Consider the following 24,871-nt stretch of genomic DNA (forward strand, 5'->3'; position numbering starts at 1 on the left):
GTGTGGCTACCTTGTATATTTTTCCTACTACTGAGGAATGCTACCTGTTTTTATTAGAAGCAACAGCATCTCTCTCTGTGTGTGTGATCTCCGCAATTAGGACCAGCAGCAAATAGCTGGCTTCCCACAGTAAGCATAAGGTTGTCAGGGGTGGTTGTCTCTCTTATATTGTGTTATGCCATGCTTCCCATTGCAGCCCCTTTGTGTTGTGGCACACACCTTCTATTGCAGCCATAGGAACCAACTCCTAGGAGCCAAAGTCTCTTTGCCCCCCCCCCCATAAAGTATTTGAGGGGGCTGCATCTCAAAAGTTGATGGGCATTGCCATTCAAATGGTGTGTGTGCACCACATCATGTGATTGATTATGTGGGGCAGTGCTTCCTATCCCCATCCCCAATATTTCATTCACATTGGCACACCTGATGGCAGCCATTTTGTGGCTGGCACCCCCAGCACTCTCAAAATTAAAATATACCCACTGGTCAAAAAAGAGTGATGACTACCTGCTCTAGAATCATGGAAACTGCACTGCCTGAAGATCAGGGGCATGCCAGTTAAAGGTTTTTTAGTAGGAATATAAAAAAGCAGTCTTGTATTCAGAACTTTCATTGGTAATATCAGCAACCTGGCTGTCGGTGTTGCAATTCAGTTCAGTGGATACTTGCTCCAAAGAAAGCAAAATCAGTATATTTAATAATAGCACTTAACAATTTTTCTCTAAATAAATGAATAGAAACTGTAAGTATTGCCTTGCTTGTTTGGTTGAAGCCATCACCAATTTGATATTATAGGCTACTTCTACCCTTGTCATGTAATGAATTGGCATGACCACACGAGCGATCTATCATATTTGACTCAATATACTACCTTGTAGCTGAACTATGAAATCTAAATCCTGTCAGGTGGAGTATATAAATTGGCACCACATTATTTTAGAAATGTTGGTTGTTTTTTTAAAACCGTTAATGACATTTTCATAACACATTCTAGGAGGCACCAGTGGTAGCGAGAGCAGCCCTTTTCCTGGAATGTGCTCGCTTCGTTCACCGCTGCAACCGTGGCAACTGGCCAGAGTGGATGAAGGGACACCATGTGAACATCACTAAAAAGGGTCTTTCCCGTGGGCGCTCCCCAATAGTGGGGAACAAACGTAACCAGAAGTTACAGTGGAACGCGGCCAAGCTCTTCTATCAATGGGGAGATGTAAGTTCAACCTTTCTCTCTCTCTTTCTCTCTCTCATAATCAACATTATTCAGAAACATTTGTGTTTAGTTCTGAACATTCCATATTGCTTTCTAGACCAATCTGTAGCTTAATTGGGAAACAGGTACATGCTAGAAACCTGGAAGTCCGAGTAGCCACCTTCAGAAGTTATTCTCCACCAGCCTGCATCACATGAGCAGAGCAGTACCATTTATTAGCACTTGGTCACACTCAGACCCTGTGTGTGCATGCATTGCATGCCCAGCAACTGGAGCTGTGCACTCAAAGTTCCTTTTAAACAACGAACAATCACGCAATCAGCCATTTGTGTAACACATTTTCTTCATCAGGTAAACACTGATATACTGCACACATAAAGCTTACCTGGAGAGGAGGATTCCAGCTTTCTCTTCTTGGTACAGTTGCATTTGACTTTATTCAGTTCTTCTCATTTTTCAGCTTGCAGTGTTTCTGCATCAGTTTTAATGATTACATAGAATATGATTTGAATTTGTTATATGATCCATTCTGGGATTTCTGTGTGCTGCAGAGGGAGGTAGAAATCTAATAAATAAAAAAGAGTTCCTGGTTTGACTGTTGCTTCTGCCTTAAGGCAAATCACTCTATGCTGGGCTTATTCCTCAATCTTCAATATGTGGGTAATGATGTTGATCTGCCTTATGGGACTCTCATAAGGATTATAGAAAGATATGTTGAAGCACTTGGAGCATTTTAAAGTACTGTATAATGTTAAGTTTTATGATGATGATGATGATGATGATGATGATGATGATGATAATGTATTCTACTTCTTTTCAAATTTTGAACCAGTTCAATATAAACAGAAACATGTTAAAAAATGGAAACTAATGGAGTTTGAACCCTTTGGATCATTTAAATTAGAGGTGTGCCCTGCCCACCAGATTTGGTTCAGACCAAATATTTTAGAGGCTATGTCTTTCCCTTTTGACAGAACTGGATGGAATTTGGAGTCTACCAGCCCTTCCGGAGTGGATAAAGCTTGCCAATTTATGGGCAAATCAGCCCAGGTGCTAGGCACTGTTTGAAGCTTAATTTTCTTTAAAAAGCAGGGTGGGGGGCTGAATCTCCCTAAGTGTTTTGTGGGCAAATTGGTCTGAAAATTGCAGGCATGAGAGAGATGCCCCTGGGTAAGAATCCTGCCAAATTGTAGATAAATAAGTAAAGGAGATTTGGAGCCAAACTTGATTTTAGTTTGGGAAGAACTAATAGAGTTTTGCTTTCTGTGTAAAATATTCTCCTATTGCAAGCTTAACCTTTCAGGCATAACAGAGCTCCCCTCTCTGCCTTCTCACCTCTTGCTATCTTCCTTAAGTTTAGAGACATATGCTCATCTCTGAAAAACTCCTCCTTCCCCCAAAGCACTGGAATTAGAGAGCATTGTCATAACTACTCCAGCTAAATGTGTCAGTCACAAAGGAGCTCCCATACCATCTTCTGATTCTGCTGTTTGTTGGTGGCAAGGAAAAAATAGGTATAAAAAGGAGAATTCCCTGGGTGCCAAGATCCAGGTTTGGAGCAAGTACTCTTTTGTGAGAGATTTATTATCTCAAAATATGCAGCAAAGTATGGCATGGAAATATAGGCTGTCAGATCTTTAAAATATGCCCTTCCAAGCTGCTTTCAAAGTTTCCAACTTCCACGAGCACAGAAAAAGACCACACATTTGGTAAGTTTAAAAAGGTTTACTTGCAAACTCTCCAAAGGTCAGATTCATGTACTTTTCCATACAGCATTCAGAAAAAGTTGCACAGGCAGTAAAAGGCAATGAGAGCCATGTTGCGTTTTTTCTGGTAGACCAAAGGGGAATAAAGGTATTGATTACCTTCCTCCCAAGGTGAGGGTGAGCTAGCTAAGCAGCTTATGCTATGGCATCAACACCTTCATGGTTATTCCACATTGTTTTCCTCAGGGTAGAGACGTAAGCAAAGCTGCTCCACCTCCCCTCAGCACCCTGGTGCTTTCCCTGTGTGGTAAGCTTAGGGACATAGTTTTTCTTTTAGTAGATAGTTGTCTGCAATGTTTTAATGCCAGGGTTACTGGCACTGGGGCCCCTCCAAGTGCTTTAAAGTTCCCTGTTTCAACTCATGCAGCCTCTCACAGATCCCCTCTTTACCTTGGGCAAGCTGCAGAACAGTCAAGGCATCCTACCTGATAAATTTGCAAACACCCCTAAATCTCAGTCTTTAACTCTTTCAAGGACACTGGCCATGTTGTTTATTTGAGACCTCCAGCTCTCTGGTGAAGCTTTGCTACCCTAAGTTACCTTTGCTATTTTCCTTCTTTTGTTTCTCTTGGCAGGCAATTGGCATCCGTCTCAACGAACTCTGCCATAGTGAGAGTGAGAGCCCAGCCAATCTGCTGGGCCTCATTTATGATGAGGAGACCAAGCGAAGACTGAGAAAGGAGGATGAGGAAGAAGACTTTTTAGATGACAGTAAGGAGACTCCCTTTACTACAAGAACCCCCGCTTGTAAGAATCTCTGCTTTAGGAACACTTAATTCTTTTTTATTTTCCTCTTTCATTCCCTTTCCACCCAATTGTATTCCACACTTACCTCCCTTTCCCTCTCTATCTATCTGTGCCAAGATGTAACATGTCATGTAGTGGTAGCAGCAGCAAAAAGCAATTTGATCCACAGAACAAGGAGAATAAAACTTTAGTTCAGTGCAGCTAGTCATTTGCAACAGATAGTGCCCCCCCCCTTTTCCATCTGCCCCCAAATATTACTTCCAGCAGGTTCAGAGGGTTCTGGGTGAGCATTACAGTGCAGATACAGGCATGCACCTGAACCCTCATTGGCTCGGTGTGCCATGGACCATATATCCGTGGTAGTTAGAGATGAAAGACAAATTCGGTTCTCCTCGTATTTAAAGGTAAAGGGACCCTGACCGTTAAGTCCAGTCGCAAACAACTCTGGGGTTGCGGCACTCATCTTGCTCTATAGGCCAAGGGAGCCGGCATTTGTCCGCAGACAGTTTCCGGGTCATGTGGCCAGCATGACAAAGCCGCTTCTGGTGGAACCAGAGCAGCGCACGGAAATGCCATTTACCATCCCACCGGAGCTGTACCTACCGTATTTATCTACTTGCACTTGACGTGCTTTCGAACTGCTAGGTTGGCAGGAGCAGGGACTGAGCAATAGTACATATTCTTTATGAAGGTAGGAAGTTTTTAAAATCAAAATGAATATGCGGAACATGACAAGACCTCATGTCAATATAGAGTGCAGTTTACACTGATGCTCAGTACAATATCCTCTCCAAACATCATATTTGTGTGTGTGTGTGTGTGTGCTACTGTTTTCCAAAAAGCATGTAATCCATTAGAGCTTTTTGTAAGTTTGTTGGCTTTGTCTGCAATTGCAATGTTCTAAGAAGAGATTAGTAGAAAGCTATGGAGGAACGCTAGTATAAATATTTGGGTTAGAATCCTAGTTAAAATATCTAATTAATGGAGCCAGGTGCTGTCTTCTCTCTTTGCGTAGGCATAGTTTGAAGTTTAAAGCAGGAGGATATGTAACGGGGTCTTTATTTTCACCCTCACATTGCAAACATTGCTCAAGTTGCTGTCTACATGGAGTAATATTGGAAGTATTTCATGGGACTAGGTAGGTCTAGCTGCATGACTACTTCTTTATGAGTGAACATAGAGAACAAAGTGGGATATCTAAGTCAGAGGGGTGTGGGCCTCTAGAATTTGACATCCCTCCTTGGTACTTCTAATTCTTTCCTCCCCAAGTGCTGCAATGCATGACATAATTTGATTATGATAGCTGTGTGCAGAGAATTGTCCCCCTCCTCTCTCTGCAAATGCCTGTTGTGTCTTCATGTTCTATTAGACTTTCTAGAGAGACAATGGGATTATTAGTTTCATAGTGACAGTTTCAGAAAAAAAAAAATTATAGACATACTTTCATGTGTATAAATTGTCCCTCAGAAGAACTACTGTTTAGAGAAGGCAGCAGCAATGGAGGGGTGTAGAAGGACTGTAACTCTATGGTGTCTCTTTTGTGTGTGAGGATGCATTCCTGCATATTTCAAGTTTCATGGAAAAGTGTTGAAGAAGTTAGTGGCTCTCTGTAGTTGCATATGCTAAAGAAGGGAAAAGAGGATAACAAGGAAGTGTACAGATTTTGTTGTTGTTCAGTCGTTCAGTCGTGTCCGACTCTTCGTGACCCCATGGACCAGAGCACGCCAGGCACGCCTATCCTTCACTGCATCTCGCAGTTTGGCCAAACTCATGTTAGTAGCTTCCAGAACACTGTCCAACCATCTCATCCTCTGTCATCCCCTTCTCCTTGTGCCCTCCATCTTTCCCAACATCAGGGTCTTTTCTAGGGAGTCTTCTCTTCTCATGAGGTGGCCAAAGTACTGGAGCCTCAACTTCAGGATCTGTCCTTCTAGTGAGCACTCAGGGCTGATTTCTTTGAGAATGGATAGGTTTGATCTTCTTGCAATCCATGGGACTCTCAAGAGTCTCCTCCAGCACCATAATTCAAAAGCATCAATTCTTCGACGATCAGCCTTCTTTATGGTCCAGCTCTCACTTCCGTACATTACTACTGGGAAAACCATAGCTTTCACTATACGGACCTTTGTCGGCAAGGTGATGTCTTTGCTTTTTAAGATGCTGTCTAGGTTTGTCATTGCTTTTCTCCCAAGAAGCAGGCGTCTTCTAATTTCGATCCATGAAGGGGGTACAGATATACCACCTGTACTAATTCTGGTACTCTGCTCCCCACCCAATTCTTATCACTCTCTGTTTCTTAACCTACTAACTACAGTGGCACTGATTTCTTCTAGCAGTCTTCAGACTTAAATAGTTAGCACATAGACATTTTGGCACATTCCGTGTTTCCCCAAGTGGTGAGAGGTTTCGGGTTTTGGCACTTACCTGGCTTTGGTTTTCTTTTGGTGGAAAGATTGTTTGAGCAGTAGCTGCTTTTCCATGCATCCTCCAGCTGGCCCCAGAGCTTCAATTCTAGTAGAAGAGAGAGTTGTGTGGCGAGAGAGCGGGAAAGCAGGGGGGAAAGAGGGTGCTCCCCACTTATGCGATTTTTCCAGTCGTGTCCGACTGGGGTTGCGGTGCTCATCTCGCATTACTGGCCAAGGGAGCTGGCGTACAGCTTCAGGGTCATGTGGCCAGCATGACTAAGCCACTTCTGGCGAACCAGAACAGCACACGGAAATGCCGTTTACCTTCCCGCCGGAGCGGTACCTATTTATCTACTTGCACTTTGACGTGCTTTCGAACTGCTAGGTTGGCAGGAGCAGGGACCAAGCAATGGGAGCTCACCCTGTCGCGAGGACTCGAACCGCCAACCGCCTGATCAGCAAGCCCTAGGCTCTGTGGTTTAACCCACAGCGCCACCTGCTGTAGTTGTAGTCCAACATAAAATAGGGATGGTGGGAGTTTCAGTCAAGCAGCACCTGGGGTCCAAAGGTTGAGAAAGCCTGGTACTGAGTATCAGTCAGAGGCCCCCCCCCCCATGTCATGTGGCATAAGATTTGCATGGCAAATATTCACTAATACAACAGTAACAAAAATACAGGAATTGTATCCTTTCTTACCCTACCTAAAACGGCTGCAGTTTTGCTGTTGGTCAGTTTGTTCAATAACATATTTTTCAGTTAATTATTCCATCACTGTAATATATGATAGGAGTATCCGAGGCCTAATCTAGCTGTGATGAAAAGCTATGGGGATCTTTCTTCCATTTTTAAAATTCTATTTTTACCAATAGCATCTCCCCCTCCTTCCCAGTTGCTTTTCTTTATGCAGGGGAAGAGATAAGAGCAGCACTGGGTTTGGGTGAGTGTGGGTGAGAAAATGGCCAAAGGGTAAAGGGTTAAGCAGCCATACCCTCTGGCACAGGCGCCAACTCTATGGGGATGAGCCCCCACTATCTTGAGGGGCTGGGCCCTCTGGGCCTCCCCGTGGCGGCAGAAGGCCTCATTGGGCCTACCTGCATGGCGACAGGCCTCCCTGGGCCTCATGGCCTTCTCCTGATGTGTGTGACTTCACATGTGTGTGTCGCATGTGACATCATGCGCATGTGACGAGCCCCCCCCCCCCCAAGTCACGTGGAACCCAGCGCCTCTGCCTTCCTGGTAGTCCTCTGCTCAAACGGTGAGTCTCCAAATGATATAAGCAAAAGCACAGCTCTGAGAAAAATGTGCAACAAGTGTGACATTTCCAGGCTTGACCTGAAAGTATAGATGAGCAGGGTCTAAGTGCATATGCATTTCAACATCAGTATTCATAGAACAGTTTGATTTTGAGACCACTGAAATCCTGTTGTTGTTGAATGGCCAATGCTACCTGGCAAGAACTGCAAATGAAATTGTTAGTAAAAATAGAAAAATAGTGCAAGGAGGCCATAGTGTTCCATATGCAGCTTGTACTGTGTACCATGTGTGGTGATTTCCATCTGTTTTCAGATCTGTATTTTTCCTAGTGCTATTTTTAATAAAAACCAATCTATATATAAATGTCACTTCTTAGGTACTGTGAACCCCACCAAATGCTGCTGTCCTTTTGCACTGAAGATGGCAGCATGTCAGCTCCTCCTGGAGATCACCACATTCCTTCGAGAGACCTTTCCCTACATGCCCAGGCCGCGGACGGAGCCTCTTGTGGTGAGCAAAAGGCAGGAATTTAATTTGGAGACAATCTGGGACAGGGAAAAAGAAAGAATAAGCACAAGTTGCAGAATTGGAGGGGGAAACCAGAAAATCAGCTGAGTAGCTGAAGAAATCTATTGTGTTTTGGTTTGTTTGTTTTTTTTTAGATATTTTATTAAAGTTTTCTTGGTTTACAAAGGTATGCACAATGTCTCTCTTTTCAAGTTACATTTTCCACAGGTCAGTTTCATTTCTTGAGACATTAGGGTTACATTAGGAAGAAAAAAGGGGAGAAGGTGTGGAGGGAGCCAACAAGAATCAACCAACAGTATAATATGAATCAATATGGCTAACCTGATTCAAGAAATCTATTGTTAAATTCATGTCAGGCTGCCAGAAAGGCCCCACCATCTGTTGTCTGATGCTGTAAGCAGACCAGGCACAGTGCTTGCAGTGATTACCGTAACTTTACTGCTCAAAGATCAAGAAGTTAGCACCCAGCACTTTCATCAGATAAGCAGGTCAGTTGCAGAAGCTAAAGTTTCCGCCCCTTCCCTCCCCTATTCATCCTCCCTCCGTGCATTTTTTCATTGTGACTCAGCTTTTTTTAACTGTTTCAGCTTTTTCTGGACTCTTCGTTCCTGTGCTGAGAGTGGGGAAGGGGAATGAGCTGAGTCAGTTCAGTACTATATTGCAGAGCAGGAGACACAGCTCCTCCTCCTTCTCTATCAGTGTCTGTGGCTACCTACCTCAAGACTCTCCCCTTCACTATCACACTCTGCCGATGATTCCTCTTTGTCCCACCAGTCTGAACCTGGATCAAAGTCTCCTTACCCTACAGGTGCATCCTGGACCACTGGCTGCCCCCACTCTTCCTCATCCAGCCAGTCCCTGACAATTCATGAGAAGGGAACAGACTCTCTCACCCACATGGTGGGTGGGTGGTTCAGCGGAAGAGGAGGAGGCAGAGGACTGGAGGGGCAGCATTTTCCTCTTGTCGTGGGCCAGCCCTGATCAGTGTGGTGTAGGAGACAGTGTATGTACTTGGAGCTAGGGAAACCTGGATTCAAATCTCTGCCATGCTGTGAAACTCACTGGCTAACACTGGGCCAGCCATCATCATCATCATCATCATCATCATCATCATCATCATTATCAAGTGATCACAACAGCGACTTACAATAAACATGTGAAAAGCAATGCAACATTGCATAAGCAATATTTAATTAAAACAGTATCAAGTAAAATTATAAATAGGTGGCTGGCAATAAAATACATTGTCAACTTAACCTATTCCTTGCGGTTACTACCAGGGTAAATTGAGACGTCCCTATGTGCACTGCTCTAAGCTCCTTGATGAAACAAGTGAGGGGTTAGAGGATACAAATGGAGAAAACAACCTTTCTGATTGAGTTTATTGTTCTTTTCCTTAACGTTAAAATAAAACTTGGTACCCATGATTTTCACGTGCTTCTGTGGTCCGTGTGATGTTTTAGGACCTGGACAGTTGCAGGTTGCGTTTGGACCCTGAGATGGATCGGCACAGGTATGAGAGGAAGATCAGCTTTGCTGGGGTTCTGGATGAAAATGAAGATTCAAAAGATTCCTTGCACAGCAGCAGTCATACCCTGAAATCTGACACAGGTTGTGAAGAGAAGAAAGGTTTGTTGCCTACTAAAGCTTCAAACTTTTTGCAGGTCTATTGTTCAGTGCTGGACTTCTATGTCCTAACTTTTGAAATTGTTTTAAGAAGCAGGAAGCTATGGAGCCACAAGGCCCCAAAAATATGTGTAATATTAAGGCATAATTCACTGTGGTTGCTAAAGGCAGCAGAGTGTCTATCATTGTAATGCCATTTCATGCACACGTGCGCGCGCACACAAAAACAGCCTCCTGGTTCAAGTGTTGCAATACAAAATACAATTAGCAGTTACTTATACAACACTATTTTGGACAATAAGTAATAGTTCAGGGTATGAGATGTAGCATAGAAAATTGAGACAGCAAGACGTTTTCTTTTTTGAAGTTCCACAATGTAGAAATTAGGGATTTCAAAGGAGCAGCAGGCTTTGCTGTATGATGACATGAAGAACTGTAAGTCTTTAGAGACACTGACTATATATTATTTGGCTGCTTTCTTGAGCCTCCAGCAAGAACCTGGCAAATCACCCTTCCTAGCTAGAATATGTTTGAAAACCTGGTTTCCAAACATCCTGTCTCTTCCATACACTTCTGTATATGACAGATGTCTGGTGCAAAAGATAATGAGGCAGCTATAATTTGTTCCTGCCTATTGCTTCCAGTCATCCCTGCCATGATTCCTGTCCTTCCAAGATAGCAGAACCCCACTTAGAAGTATATAACTCAGTCCTAAACCCCTCAGCACAGGACTTCACAGTGCATGAAACCAGATGCAGCTCCTGAACCATATATGGTGACACTGCCCCTGCCCCCTGCCCAAGGGCTTGATAAACCTTCCTTGGGAATTGCAGAAACAGGAGTTTATCGAACCCCTGTGCACTTCCACGAAAGGTGTGTAGGGTTTGCTCAGCTTATTAACTCACAAGTTGTACAATCCCGCCTTCCAGTTCTTAACATATTTAGGTGGAAGTAAGTACTTAAGTGTTCAGGGTAGTATGGCCGTAGGACACGGGTGGCGCTGTGGGTTAAACCACAGAGCCTAGGGCTTGCTGATCAGAAGGTCAGCGGTTCGAATCCCCGTGACGTGGTGAGCTCCCGTTGCTCGGTCCCTGCTCCTGCCAACCTAGCAGTTTGAAAGCACGTCAAAGTGCAAGTAGATAAATAGGTACCGCTCTGGCGGGAAGGTAAACAGCGTTTCCGTGCACTGCTCTGGTTCGCCAGAAGTGGCTTAGTCATGCTGAACACATGATGCAGAAGCTGTATGCCAGCTCCCTTGGCCAGTAAAGCGAGATGAGCGCCGCAACCCCAGAGTCGTCCGCGACTAGACCTAATGGTCAGGGGTCCCTTTACCTTTACCTTTAAGTACAGTGGTACCCCGCTAGACGAATGCCTCGCAAGACGAAAAACTCGCTAGACGAAGGCATTCGTCTAGCGGAAGGCTGCCCCGCAAGACGAAAAAGTCTATGGGGCTGCCTCGCAAGACGAAAAAATTTCGTCTTTTTTTTTTTCGTTTTGCGGAGCGCGGCTGTCATTGCCGCTCCGCAAGACGAAAAACCCGCTAGACGAAAATTTTCGCAGAACGAATTATTTTCGTCTAGCGGGGCACCACTGTACTTAAGTAGAGTGCACTTTCAAGTTAATGCTTAAGAGCATCACCAGTGTAGGTTCAAATATTCTAAAACTCTCCATGAGTGTGGTTGCATCGAGTAGTAACACCAGACTCAGCACTACCATGCTGATGAAGCACCATTGCCTAATAGTGGTTTTTGTAAACACGGAAACCCATTTAATACCCGTTGCATTTGGGCAAATCACCAGGAAGCAGTGCTTGACAAGCATGGTCATCCTAGTCCAGACATTACTTCCTCCACACAACTGTGGCCATGGAGATGTGTCTCTGGTCTCTTTGCCTCTGAACTGGCACAGTTAAGCTGTTGGCTTTGCCAGAATAGCTTTTTTTAAACCAACAGAGAGATCCTGTTTTATGGCAGTGAGCAATGAATTTCTCTTATTTATTTGTTTTTTTATCACATTGTAAATTGATTGAAAGCATCACTTTGCCTGTGATTTGCTTCTGATTTACATAGGAAATTGGCTTCTAATCTCTGTGAAGTCATCTTCTCTCGGCAGAATTACATACTGTATGTTTTATCTGCCTTTCACGTTAGTAGATACTGTTGATATCCTATCATTATTACAGATCCCCAATCAAATCAAGTAAAAGAACCCCAGGTGCTTCTTGCATTATGTTATTTGCATACATTACAGGTTTTTTCAAAATCTGCATAACACCAATTTATTTAAAGATATAATTAAATATTCTAAATATGGCTACATTGAGCTGCATCAGTGGTATAGTATCTATGTGCTTTTTACATCATTATTTGCAAATTCTTATGAGTCTCTTCCATGTTTACAGATGTACATGAAGATGACTTGCATGGATGAGTAGCATGCACACCTATCTTTCTAATAGTCTCTTTGAACAATAGGTGTGCTATGGAACCTTTTTGGTGTATTTATTATCCGTATCAGTTGTTCTCACACAGCTCTCTATGAATATACCATGTGTAAAGCCATACGGAGCAACAATGCCAATTCAGTATGCAAATTATACGTGGCATAGCATTGCAGGTGTTTTGCAGGTGTTCGGTGCAAGTTTATTTCTTTTACTAGCCAGAGAGAGGGGTGGGGAGATTTGTACCTGGTCAGATCATTTTTCTAGCCCAGACTTGTAATGGTTTTCTGAGGAGCCAGGCGGTGGTCTTTCACAATCAAGCTTCTTGTGATTTTCACCCACCCCCTTTCTTCTTCTTTTGTTAGAGAAGCCCATGCTTGAATTTGGGACCAGAGCATAGGCTAATATGATGTCTTAGACACTTTATCAGTAGTAGTGACTTGTATGAGTTTCTGGAGGTTTGCAATACTCAACTCTACTTTGAGATGAGTTTCATAGCCTCTGAATCCCGCCCCCCCCCAGATTTTAATCTGAGCTGGAGAAAAAATACGGGAGGGAAGGAGCAGGATTTGGATTTCCTCAGAAATAAGTGGAACTTCTTCATGATTCTGGGGGAGTAACTGGTGTGAGCTAGAAGAAACTCACTCAGTTCACTAAAGTTAAAGGGACCCCTGACCATTAGGTCCAGTTGTGTCCGACTCTGGGGTTGCGGTGCTCATCTCGCATTACTGGCCGAGGGAGCCGGCATACAGTTTCCGGGTCATGTGGCCAGCATGACAAAGCTGCTTCTGGCGAACCAGAGCAGTGCACGGAAACGCCATTTACCTTCCCGCCGGAGTGGTACCTATTTATCTACTTGCACTGGTGTGCTTTTGAACTGCTAGGTGGGCAGGAGCTGGGACTGAGCAATGGGAGCTCACCCCGTCACGGGGATTCGAACTGTCGACCTTCTGATCAGCAAGCCCTAGGCTCTGTGGTTCAGTTCAGTACTAGCCACTAATTCCCATGAAGGCACCACAACACTTTCTGTGTATGTGATTCTGGAAATGCAGCCAGCTTTTAGAATCTACCTTTCCCATCATTTTAGCATTGAATTTTTCTCTTCCTAGCACAGCTGCTCACATTGTTTACTTATGAATTAATTATCGACTACCGGGTACCTATTTTTACCAAAATTACCCAACAAGGCAACATAAGAATAGAAAGTAACAATAAAAATATATATAATGTAAATTCAGTAAAATAGATCAGTTCAGTAAATACACATCAGAATGTAATACGATCGTGCTCTCAATAAAAGGAGCTTTAATGTGTTGCTTAACAATTGATAAAATGCAGCCCCATATTAAAAACCTGTTCAGAATTGATATTCTTGTGGCACAAGGGATTTCTATATGTAAGACTAGATTGCAGATGGTAGATTGTTAGTAAGATGCTTTATGACACTTTGGAATGGACTATGGTGAACATATTCAATCGTTCATATATAATTTAAATTATTCTTTTCTGAAACTTAAAGGTAACAACATTTGCAGATCTTGACAAAGGCATCTCTTGTTATTGTTCAGCTAAAATCTGTTATCTGATTTTTCTCATCTGCAGTGACAAGGACAGGCTTCAAATCACTTTGAAAACCATTAACCTGTTTCTTCCTTTCACACAACATTCACCCCACTTGTGTGATAATAACTTTTCATTGATTGGGCAACCGAGGTGTGTTTTTAAAACTATGTAAAAGCTATGTTTTTACAGTCACTGAAAGGTGGGTCCTAATGTAGATATACTAGTTATGGCTAATTAGTAGTCTTGAAAATATATTTATTATTGTGAACTAAGCCATGTACTTTACTACCACAGTGTTGTCTATTGTAGATTATTTGGGGGAAGTCATGATCATTAAGCTGGTATAAATCTTGCACAGCACTGCAAGACTGAGTCAATAGATGACATTGCATGTCATACTCTCGCTCCCATTTTTTAAATTGTTAATTTTTGGTCTGAATAAATAGGAATAACAGTGACATATTTTGTAAGGTTGTTAGTCAGTGCAATGCAAATTATAAAGCAATTGGAGCATTTTACATTACAATCAGCATACAGAGGACTCTAATTTTTACTCAGTTTGTTGTGCCTTGCTCATATTAGTGTCTGCAGGATGCTGCTGTTGTTGTTCTTGTTGTTAACATGTGTCCTAGAAATAGTTTTTCATTACAGGAGATCTTAACCAGCACTAACCATCAAGCAGACTGGATTATAGCCTCCAGTCCATCACAAAACAATAAAGACTGCTGCCTTATAGTTTCTTAAAGCCTAACAGAGTCATTGCTACAAAAGCCTTTATCAACTAGACATGGCTTTTTTAGGAGTATCAAGTCCTCTTTACTTCATGCATCAGATGAAGAGGACTGTGGTCCATAATGAATATTTTAGTTTTTTTAAGGCACTGCTCAAAATTCTTTGTTGTTTTGACTGCAACAAACAAATGTGATCATCTCTCGGGCAGTGTATCACATGACCTGTTTCCAAGTCATTCAAAAATGTTCCCCTAATTGTGGTAGCTCTAAAATGTAAACACAGTTAAATGCAAAACCAATAATGCTAGAGCCTGGAACACCTCTGAGCAGAAATGTGCATTCAACATGGCAGAGTGTCAGTTTGTCTAGAAATCAGGAGGATACTCCCAAACCCATTGTTGAATTTAGACATATCTCTTCTCACCACTGCACATTTCTCTGGCCTCCCCCTGCTCAAAAAGTGACAGCTATCATTTATCTACATTGCACCTGTGCAGTATGTTCATCTTAAGTAGATGTTCAGTTAAGTGTTGCAACATTTGGACTTGCATAATGTCATGTACTGCCTTAAAGCTGAGTGGAAAACAATGTGTAAATGACTGGTGCTTCAAACCATTCCATATCTTCGTGCTCATTTAAAAAAAAACACACACAAAAAAACCTCAGCATCCACAGATGTCTTTAATGCCTGAAAGCTGCTGAAAGGAGTTGGACTACATGTTATTGCTTTTTCTGTAAAATTCTGGTGAAGTTTAATATACAAAAACAACGATCTGTTCAAAGGTAATACCCAAACTGGACAAGCAAAGTAGGCTCTTAGCTTCAGAAAGCAGGCTGCCTATTTACAATCATGAATGCTGCATGATTGAACACTGTTGATTTATACGTAACAAGATTTAAACAATCTTCTGCTAGCAGGAGGATAGGTTTGCCCCTGGCACCTTGTCTACAACTCAGTCATTGGTAGCCAGCAATTGATGTACCGTAGATGCAATGGTGTAGATCAGGCATGGCCAAACTTGGGTTTCCAGCTCTTTTGGACTACAATTCCCATCATCCCTGACCACTGGTCCTGTTAGCTAGGGATGATAGGAGTTGTAGTCCCAAAACAGCTGGAGGGCCAAGTTTGGCCATGTCTGGTGTAGATCCTGGCAAACACAGGAGGGTAGAAGTTGTCTCTCGTCATATTGCTCTGGAATAAATCTGGAGCAACTTGGGGTTTTTTGCGGCATGGGGAGGGGCAGAGCACAAATTGTAGCTTTGGTTGTTTGGCTATGGAGTTTCCAACGGTGCCTCTTACACAGCATTTGCATGGTACTAATGGCTGAATTGAAGGATAATAATTAATCTGAGTAACAGGCAAGAAATATGTCACATCTTTGCCAAGGTATCTTACTGGATGATCAATAGAGCTGCATTGGCATTGGCTTTGGAGGGAGCCTCTTGCCGGTCTTCCTTGAGAGAAGGAAAGGCTCTGCAATGCAGGATGGGGAGGGATGGAGGGGTAGGAATATAACTATATCTCTCTCTATATATTTAAAATACAACTATTTTTAAATGGGGAAACCTAAGGGGGAAAAAGTCCTTTCTTATTCTTTTAATACAGTTCCCAGCAGGAAGATCAGGATAGGAGGCTCCCGCTTGCTCCAGATTAAAGGAACCCGCAGTTTCCGGGTGAAGAAAGGGGGTTCCCTGTCCAGCATTCGCCGGGCCGGCAGCCTAAAGAGCACCAAGTTATCACGTCAGGACTCAGAGTCTGAGAATGAGGAGCTGCAGCTGTCCCACAGCAGGGACACTGTCACTGACATAGGTAACATAGATGAGCTGGGCTAAAAAGGGAGCGGGATGATGAGGCAGCACCTTGAGCCTAGAAGCAACTCAAGCAGGTCTAGGGAAGTAGGGAAAGGGCTTGTAGGCTAGGCAGACCCTCCACTTATCTCAGATGAAGTAAGGAGAAGTTCACACTTTTTGCATGATTTAAATACATGGCAAGGGCAGAGGTTGAGTCCTGCCTATGGTGCACTAGGTAGTCAGATCTGTTCCACTCAAAGGATGCTAAGTTTTAAAAATCTAAATGTTTGGTGCATGGACTCACTATACAGGCATTTTCCTGACTGCCAACCCGATGCATGCCATGCTTAGAAAGGTATATATAAAAATACCATATATTATATATCTATATGGCATATATAATAGCTGTGGTATTTTATATATATATATATATACATATCTCAATATTATGTACTGTACATATAGCTATATATACAATATGTATATATTACGCTGCGTATGAGATATAAATATATGTGTGCTCGTGAATTTCCAAAATAATAGTTCCCAAAGATTTCACATACAGAAAAGTCAGGAACAGATAAATCCTGCACTTGAACCTCCTTTTACCCTTCTGGTCTCAGTGGCATTGTCCATGCTCTTTTCTTCCACAGGGAAATTCGAGTCCAGCCAGGTACATATTCATTTAAAGAAAGGGCAGGGAAGAACTAATTGGATGTAAGCCGTGTCTCTTACTAAGCCAATCCTAATGTTACAGTCTCCAATACAGTACTCAGATTTTGTGCTAAAGGTCTGGCAAATTGGAAGGCCCATTTGGCAATAAATACATCCAGGAAACTCTGGGGTCAGAGAGAGCCCTCCCCCTGCCTTTGTCCTCTAGCTTTTGTCAGGATTTTTCCCCCTTTCATTCCCAGGCGGTTTAGAGTCCTTTGATGGGACCTCGCAGGGCTGTAGCCTGTATGCGGCAGCAGTAGCTATAGCAAAAGTGCTGCCGCTGCAGGACCGTACATTTGGTGTTGTTTTTTAACCACAGAGCCCAGTCAATGCAGATCACTGAAACCAACAATTTTGCAGCATCTTGATGATGCAAGAATTCTCCTTCTCTTTACTTAACCCTCCCCTCTTCCAGAAAAGGGAGTAATGTTTATCCCTGATTAGTTGTTCTTTTAATGGCTGTTATGAATTATGCTTGTAATTTCCAGCCCAGTGGATAATTGGGGCCATAGGTTGGGTTGGGAACGAGAGTAAGAGGAAACGTCTGACATTTCTTGAGAATAGCCAGTGTTACTTCCTCAGTGTTTGGCTCATGAGGCTGGTATGCTAATAGCATAACATTAAGAAACTGGCCTGGATTACAAGCATATATCGTAGATTTAAAAACAAACAAACACAGGAAGCATGGGAAAAACCAATCTACTTGGGTGTATCTTTTTTCTTTTGAAGAAGGAAGCCCTTGGAGTGCAAGCGAACCCAGTATAGAACCTGAAGTGCTAAGCAGCACAGGCACCGAAGAGAACTATCACCGGAATATGTCTTGGCTGCATGTAAGTAGAGATCACGGGCAAGGTCCTAGAATCTCAGTTTTACGTTGGGCCGAATGGTGACCCCCCCCCCAGCTACTCCAGTATTTGCTCCCCGCTCCGCTGCCCAAATTCCCATTAAGACAAGTTAAAGCATCACTTTAGGAAAGTGTAAACCAGGCTTCCTTAACCTCGGCCCTCCAGATGTTTTGAGACTACGATTCCCAGCATCCCTGACCACTGGTCCTGCTAGCTAGGGATCATGGGAGTTGTAGGCCAAAAACATCTGAAGGGCCGAGGTTGACAAAGCCTGGTGTAAACCCCCAAAGTGAAGAAAGGTTAAATCAAGTCGTTCCAGACCTCATGACCAGATGTAAGTCAGCAACAAATCAAAGTCCCATAAGTTTTTCATTCATTAAATATAGTGCTTTTTCCACTCATTGAATGTTGAGCTGAGCTTATTTTGCTTTTCACTGATAAATTAATTTATAGCTAGAGATACTCAGTATTTTCTTTGTGGTCTTTTCTTGGCACAAACATAGCCCTGTATCTCTACTGAAATCTCTGCGCATACTTTTTGTTCCAGGTGATGATACTGCTATGCAACCAGCAGAGTTTCATTTGCACCCACATTGACTACTGCCACCCTCACTGTTACCTCCATCATAGTCGCTCTTGTGCACGCCTTGTCCGAGCCATCAAACTCCTGTATGGAGACACTGTGGATTCACTCAAAGAGAATAACTTACTAAACAATGTGGCTAGGAGCAAAAAACAGAAAGAGGTAAGTAAGCTGACAAAATACTTATTGGTTACACAAGCATTTATTCCAGTTAACTCAGCTACCTAATGCATATTAAACTATTGCATGGGCATTTCTCAGCTTTTCATAACATGCTGGCCAGGGAAACTTGTAGTAGCATGATATTTGGATGTGAGATCAGGTTGCAGAAAAGGGAGGGTATTTCAGCTTATCTCATTTTCAGAAGTCATGTCACCCATATCCTGAGAACCAAAGGGAAAGCTCCATAATGTGTGTGTGTGTGTGTGTTTGTGTGTGTATTAGTAATAGGCACCTCGTGAGATCAGTTTTCCCCCACAAGTAAGGTGGCCTCTAAAAACATTTTTAGAGCATTTTCCCCATCCAATTCTCTTTCAGTGTTCAGACAAGTCATGCCTGAGAACACCCTCCTTGAAGAAGAGAGTGACAGATTCCAACCTTGAAGGAAAGAAGGACTCTGGAATGCTGAAATACATCAGGCATCAGGTAATGAGTCACCTACAGGACTGACAGACTAGCTAATGGAACAGCATTATATCTTGTCCTTAATATATGTGTCCCCTTGATTTGGGTGTTCCACGGGATGTCTGTGAGGAACCCTTTAGACATTAAATTTTATGGAATGAAATTTGTAATGCAATGAAATACAATATAAGAAATAAAAGAAGCAATTAAAATAGAATTAAAAACACACGGTGCATTATAATTGCTACAACAGACAGGCTGGGGGCAGAAGCATTAAATGGTCCACCAAGGTTTTCAGCAGTTTTCAAGTGGTCCAGGGTTGGTTAAGTTTGGGAACTGCTAGCTTAGGCCATTCCTGCAAGACTAAAAAATGCAAGTATTTTTTCCTGTGCTGGTGTACTGGAACCAGGCAGATTTAGCGGGGCGGGGTATAAATAATAAATTATTATTAAATTATTATTATTTGAAGGCAGGAGCTTTTAAGTTGCCTGATATGTTGCATGATTTGGTCCTGTGCTAGAGTCAGTCTTTTGGTCAGAGGTCATCAGCCATATAATTATGGCTTTGGATACCAGCTTGAGATTTACAGGTGTTAATGTAATTTCTGTTTTTTTCAGGCTTGTACTTTAGTGTCTATTCATCTGTTTTTGCTATGTGTGTTCAGGACCCCTTTTTGTATTTTGGTTGACTTGCTACTCTCTGGCTTGTCTGTATCTTGTGCTTAGGTTTGTGTGTTTTCCTCTAATCGGAAATTACCCACCCTTTGCCATGAGGCCGCAGGGCAGCTTATAATGATAAAATGTTATTGGTATCCATCTTGCGAGAGACAATGGGGTGTGCCTCTGAGGGTGAAGTCAAAGCCCTGCGTTAGGAGCACCGAAGTGACCCCTACAGGGCTCAAGCCTCAAGTGTGTATTGAGATCCTGGGCTGCCCAGACAGCAAAACCCTCCCTCTTGGGCTCACTGATGTGGTCCATAGAAAAGCAGGGCACAATGTTTGGCATCAGCTTGGCTACAGGAGTTCCTGGAAGGGGGTGTACAAAGCGCCATCCAGCAGGCTTAAGGACTCCACTCCAGATTTGTGTAGGGTTTACTCCTTAGCATTTTCTTCCCCAAAGATGTCCTGCAAGGTAATGGAGGTTTAGGATCAGAGTTTCTCTTTTCCTAGATGGACTAAGTTCCCACGTTGGCAAGCCCCATCTGCCCCTCACTTCCCTCTATAGGATGTGCAGATACCACCTTCTTGACCTTTGGACCCACTCTTGGTCTCTTCTGCTCAATCTGCCAGAGCTTGTCTTCACATGCAGCAGAAACCCCTAACTTACCAAGGGCTTGAAACCCATCAGCTACCTTCACCTGGTTTAGCCAACCAGTTGAAGCCATTCCCGGGGTGTGGCCGCTGTCACATGCTGGCAGCTTCTAGGAGCTACAGGTGAGAGCTGAGTGTAGGGTGGGACCCCAGGGGAGCACGACATGTTCTCCACTAAAGATACTACCCTAACACCCCATACCTTCAACAATAAAATGCACAGTTATAGAACAGACGGAGCTGTTAACAACCACAGAGAAGGAAAATGTAAAACAATATGAAATGATTCCATGTGTAAAAACAATTAAAAATAGTTCGAGTACAAATGCAGATGGGATAAAAATATCCACTTATAAGTCTTTTTGAACATGGTTGATGAGGTGTAAGCAGGGTTTTTGGAGATTGCTGCATTCTTAAACACTAGTACATAGTCCATGCTGAACTCGGCAGAACTTTCTTCAGATGAAGCATGTTTTGGGGCTATAAATGTCCTACTACTTTTAGTTGCTATTTGGCCCATCCGTACTGCATGATCTCCTTCTCCGCAGGTGATGAGTTTGTCTCCAGCACCTTTGTCACTGTTAATTAAGGCAGCACCCATCCTCACAGAAGAGATGTATGGGGACATCCAGCCTGCAGCATGGGAACTGCTGCTCAGTATGGATGAGCACATGGCTGGGGCAGCCGGTAAGAATGTCCTCTTCCTCGGGCACTCAAGCCATTTTAAGTGGGGGAATTTATTTATTTTTTGTAAAATTCTTCAGTGACAAGTCTTAAAAACATGTTTTTTTGGGGGTGTGAGGAATTCTCATCTGCTATAATGTTTGTGATTGGACAACATTGTCAGTCTACATTTGATGAACAAGCAACATAAACTGCTTTTGGAAACCCAAACAATTTTAATTTTATATTCTGAAAATGTCAGGTAATGCTAAACAATAATTATATAATATATCTCTTATCTGTTATATAACTGCAAGTACTTGCCAAACATTTGGAATGATTTCTTTGCAGTTTTACACACTTTTTACTTGCCAAGCAAATAATTTATTCAAAATATCTTTTGAATTCTCAAGTAATGTTACAACATTTTAGCACCCCTCATTTTTGGTATTTGCAAGATGAAAAATTCAACTTGCCTTACCAAGCATGCAGTATTAGTGATCCGGGTTTGCCAGTGATACAGAGCCCCCCTCCCCACCCCCCACCTCCAGCTTTGAATCCTGGGAATTTTCTGTCCCCTGGAACAGTCGTGTTATTCTGATATTCTGTGAGCCCTTGCTTATGCTACTACATGTACTAAGACAGCACACACACACACACACACACACACACACACACACACACACACACCCTTACCCTTTCTCTTGCTGCATGTAGTTTTCATGCTTTCCACATAGGAAATTTATAATGAGTGGCCCACAATAGCTCCCCATTTGCTGCCAGATCTGTTCATAAAACTGCAGTTTCCCAAACATTTACTCAAAGAACCAATCAAAGGCATAGTTCTGATCCACATCCTCCAGCACTGCTTTTTAAAATTAAGGTGTCTCCCAGGTTTGCTTGTTTCTTTATGAGTATGTTATTAAAAAAACAAAGGATTTTACAGCAACACATGCACACACAAACGCGCGCACGAGCGCGCACACACACACACACACACACAGGTAAGGGATTAAAAACAGATACGTACCATTCATGAAATATTTGCTTCCTGCAGCTGCCATGTTCCTTCTGTGTGCTGTGAAAGTGCCAGAGGCAGTATCGGATATGCTGATGTCTGAATTTCATCACCCTGAGGCAGTGCAAAGGTTGAATGCCATTCTTAAATTCCACACCCTCTGGAGATTTAGGTATCAGGTCTGGCCTCGGATGGAGGAAGGAGCTCAGCAAATCTTTAAGGTAAATTGTGACACTGTCTGGTATAATTAAGTGTTCGAGTTGTGGCACCAGAATACACCTTCAAAATCCTGTTTTGTTTTGTTTTGTTTTTTAACTTTCCACGCAACACATTTTTTAGACTTTGAATTTAGACAACCACTTACGGTAAATTACGGTAAAATGAAACAGAAATTAAAACGTACCAAGATGCAATATGAGACTCCTTTTATAATATAACTATAATTAACAGTGTTGACATCTTTAAGGAGTCTGAAACATTCTGCAGCAATAAATTGAACATGGCTTAAGGCAGGGGTAGGCAACCTAAGGCCCGTGGGCCAGATGCAGCCCAAACGCCTTCTCAATCTGGCCCGTGGACGGTCCGGGAATCAGTGTGTTTTTACATGAGTAGAATGTGTCCTTTTATTTAAAATGCATCTCTGGGTTATTTGTGGGGCATAGGAATTTGTTCATTTTTTCCCCCCAAAATGTAATCTGGCCCACCACATGGTCTAAGGGACAGTGGACCGGCCCACGGCTGAAAAAGGTTGCTGACCCCTGGGTTAATGTCATGTGACAGCTCATATTATCCCATTCATTATACCACATCTGATATATTGGGAGTAGCAGACAAAGCTTTCTGGGAGCTAGGAGTTTATTAAGCCGTGTTAACTTCTGTGAAAACAGAATGCTAGACTAGATAGGCCTTTGGTCTGATATTAAAGTGCATCTTCCTGGATCAAAGCTTTTCCCCCTATTGTTGTAGGTAAAGGTGGCTTTGACACTGCGCTGGCCACACAGAGTGACAGAATATGCTTTGTAACCCTTTCTCCCAAGGTGAGGGACTGTGACATAGCTAAACCTGGCAGGACGGCTTGCTCTATGCTCTTAATCCCTTCATGCATTAATTAGAGTTAAACATGTTGCTTATGCGAGGCTGACATCCCACACAGGGGAAAATATGGGATTGTTTTCTTCTAAAAATAAACAAATCAAATGCCTTTCATAACAATAGGTTACTTTAAAGAATCATTAGCCTTCGCTTCTTGTTTCATAATGAAACTTGTAATTCCATCTTTATCCCATGGATGGAATTAAATGGCCTATCATATTTGGACTCTGGAACATTTCCGCATTCCTGAAACAGGAAATATTTAGTACAGTGGTATCTCGGGTTACTGACACTTCAGGTTACATACGCTTCAGGTTACAAACTCCGCTAACCTAGAAATAACGCTTCAGGTTAAGAACTTTGTTTCGGCGCAGAGGCAGCGGGAGGTCCTATTAGCTTCAGGTTAAGAACAGTTTCAGGAACGAATTAAGTACTTAACCAGAGGTACCTCTGTACAGATAGAAGGGATTTGTTTCTACAGAAGCACAGCTTTTGGTTATGTGAGTCTCTTTCTCCCCCATTTTGATGTCTTGATCTGTTTTTCTAGATTCCTCCACCTAGCATTAACTTCACACTCCCATCCCCAGTTCTGGGAATGCCATCTGTCCCCATGTTTGACCCTCCATGGGTTCCACAGTGTAGTGGGAGCGTACAGGACCCAATTAATGAAGATCAATCCGTAAGTAAAAAATCTTCTTGAATTAGGCCTTATTTTTTGAATGAGATGCTGCTTGTGGGAAGAGTGAGACAGTCGCAAAACAAGACATAAAAGGCACCCAAATAACTCCTTAGGAAGTGTTTTCGAAATACATTTTTAGTACATTTCATTGTTGTTGTTCAGTCGTTCAGTCGTGTCCGACTCTTCGTACATTTCATAGCACATGAAAAATAATATGGTGGGATGTGGGGTTTTTTCAAATCATTCCTAACGATGCTCTCAATAATAACATGAATTATTATTATTATTAAGAATATTATATCAACAATATTAATAGTGTTTGAGAAAAGCAAACAAATAGCTCTAGAGATCTTAGATCTCTAACACAGCCATAAAGTACTAGTCGAACCACCCCAATAACAAACAATCACTGGAGACAATACAGTATCTCTGCATGCAATGCAGGCACCAATGCTGTGATTTATAAACCAATACCATGGTGTCTACTTCCATGTAAAGTTGCATTAGATTGTAGTAATGGACATAGTGTGAACTGGCTACATTTCTGATGTACGCAGTGTTTCCATAGTTTATTTAGGTTGTTAGTAAATTATGTCCATGTTGAGTTCTGTTGGTTATAAACTTAATCAGAATACTCATAAACTGCAAAATGTGGATGGATGGATGGATGGATGGATGGATGGATGGATGATAGATAGATAGAAAATGTGCTGTGTAAAACCCAAGCAAACTCATTCACATAGCCTGCCTCCTGCCCAATGGTTTGCTTTACAGAAGTCATTTTCAGCCCGGGCAGTGTCACGTTCTCATCAGCGAGCAGAACATATTCTCAAGAATCTGCAGCAGGAAGAAGAGAAAAAACGTCTGGGCCGAGAAGCTAGTCTGATCACTGCCATTCCCATCACCCAGGAAGCTTGCTATGAGCCCAGCTGTTCCCCAAACGTGGAGCAGGAAGAGGAAGGTGCGCTCTAGACAAAGGAGTGATTACTAGAGTCTGATAAGGCAAATGTACTATAATCTTCATAAATTGCACATAATTTTATTGCAGTAGAGATAATTCAAGGTTAGCAGTAGCAGCAGCACTTAGTCGCTTTGAGCACAATTTATTAGCATTGTCACCTGTTGAAGTAACCACAAAAAAAGATTGAGGGCTTTTTCAAGGTTTGTTGTGAAATGAGCACAGTCCTCATCTCCTTATATTAATTTAAACAGGATTGATGTAGCTATTCTTAGTAATTCCCCCCCTTAAAGTAATTTAGGCAGTAACACAGTGAGAGTTTTGCGTTCCC

At 42.5% G+C, this 24,871-nt stretch overlaps 1 protein-coding gene across 1 annotated transcript in view; it reads left to right on the forward strand.

Annotated features, from left to right (window-relative positions):
* Positions 1 to 24,871, forward strand: part of UNC80 (unc-80 homolog, NALCN channel complex subunit) — a 130,067-nt gene that overhangs the window by 48,527 nt on the left and 56,669 nt on the right. The window contains exons 23-34 of the mRNA XM_033170772.1: positions 992 to 1,204; positions 3,546 to 3,681; positions 7,753 to 7,886; positions 9,368 to 9,533; positions 15,871 to 16,074; positions 17,499 to 17,599; positions 18,162 to 18,359; positions 18,735 to 18,842; positions 20,679 to 20,817; positions 21,851 to 22,032; positions 23,451 to 23,582; positions 24,357 to 24,543. Of these exons, the coding sequence (XP_033026663.1) occupies positions 992 to 1,204; positions 3,546 to 3,681; positions 7,753 to 7,886; positions 9,368 to 9,533; positions 15,871 to 16,074; positions 17,499 to 17,599; positions 18,162 to 18,359; positions 18,735 to 18,842; positions 20,679 to 20,817; positions 21,851 to 22,032; positions 23,451 to 23,582; positions 24,357 to 24,543 (1,900 nt within the window). The remainder of the gene's footprint in view (positions 1 to 991; positions 1,205 to 3,545; positions 3,682 to 7,752; positions 7,887 to 9,367; positions 9,534 to 15,870; positions 16,075 to 17,498; positions 17,600 to 18,161; positions 18,360 to 18,734; positions 18,843 to 20,678; positions 20,818 to 21,850; positions 22,033 to 23,450; positions 23,583 to 24,356; positions 24,544 to 24,871) is intronic.

Source organism: Lacerta agilis, chromosome 1, assembly GCF_009819535.1.
Source record: "Lacerta agilis isolate rLacAgi1 chromosome 1, rLacAgi1.pri, whole genome shotgun sequence".
Classification (NCBI taxonomy): Eukaryota; Metazoa; Chordata; class Lepidosauria; order Squamata; family Lacertidae; genus Lacerta; species Lacerta agilis.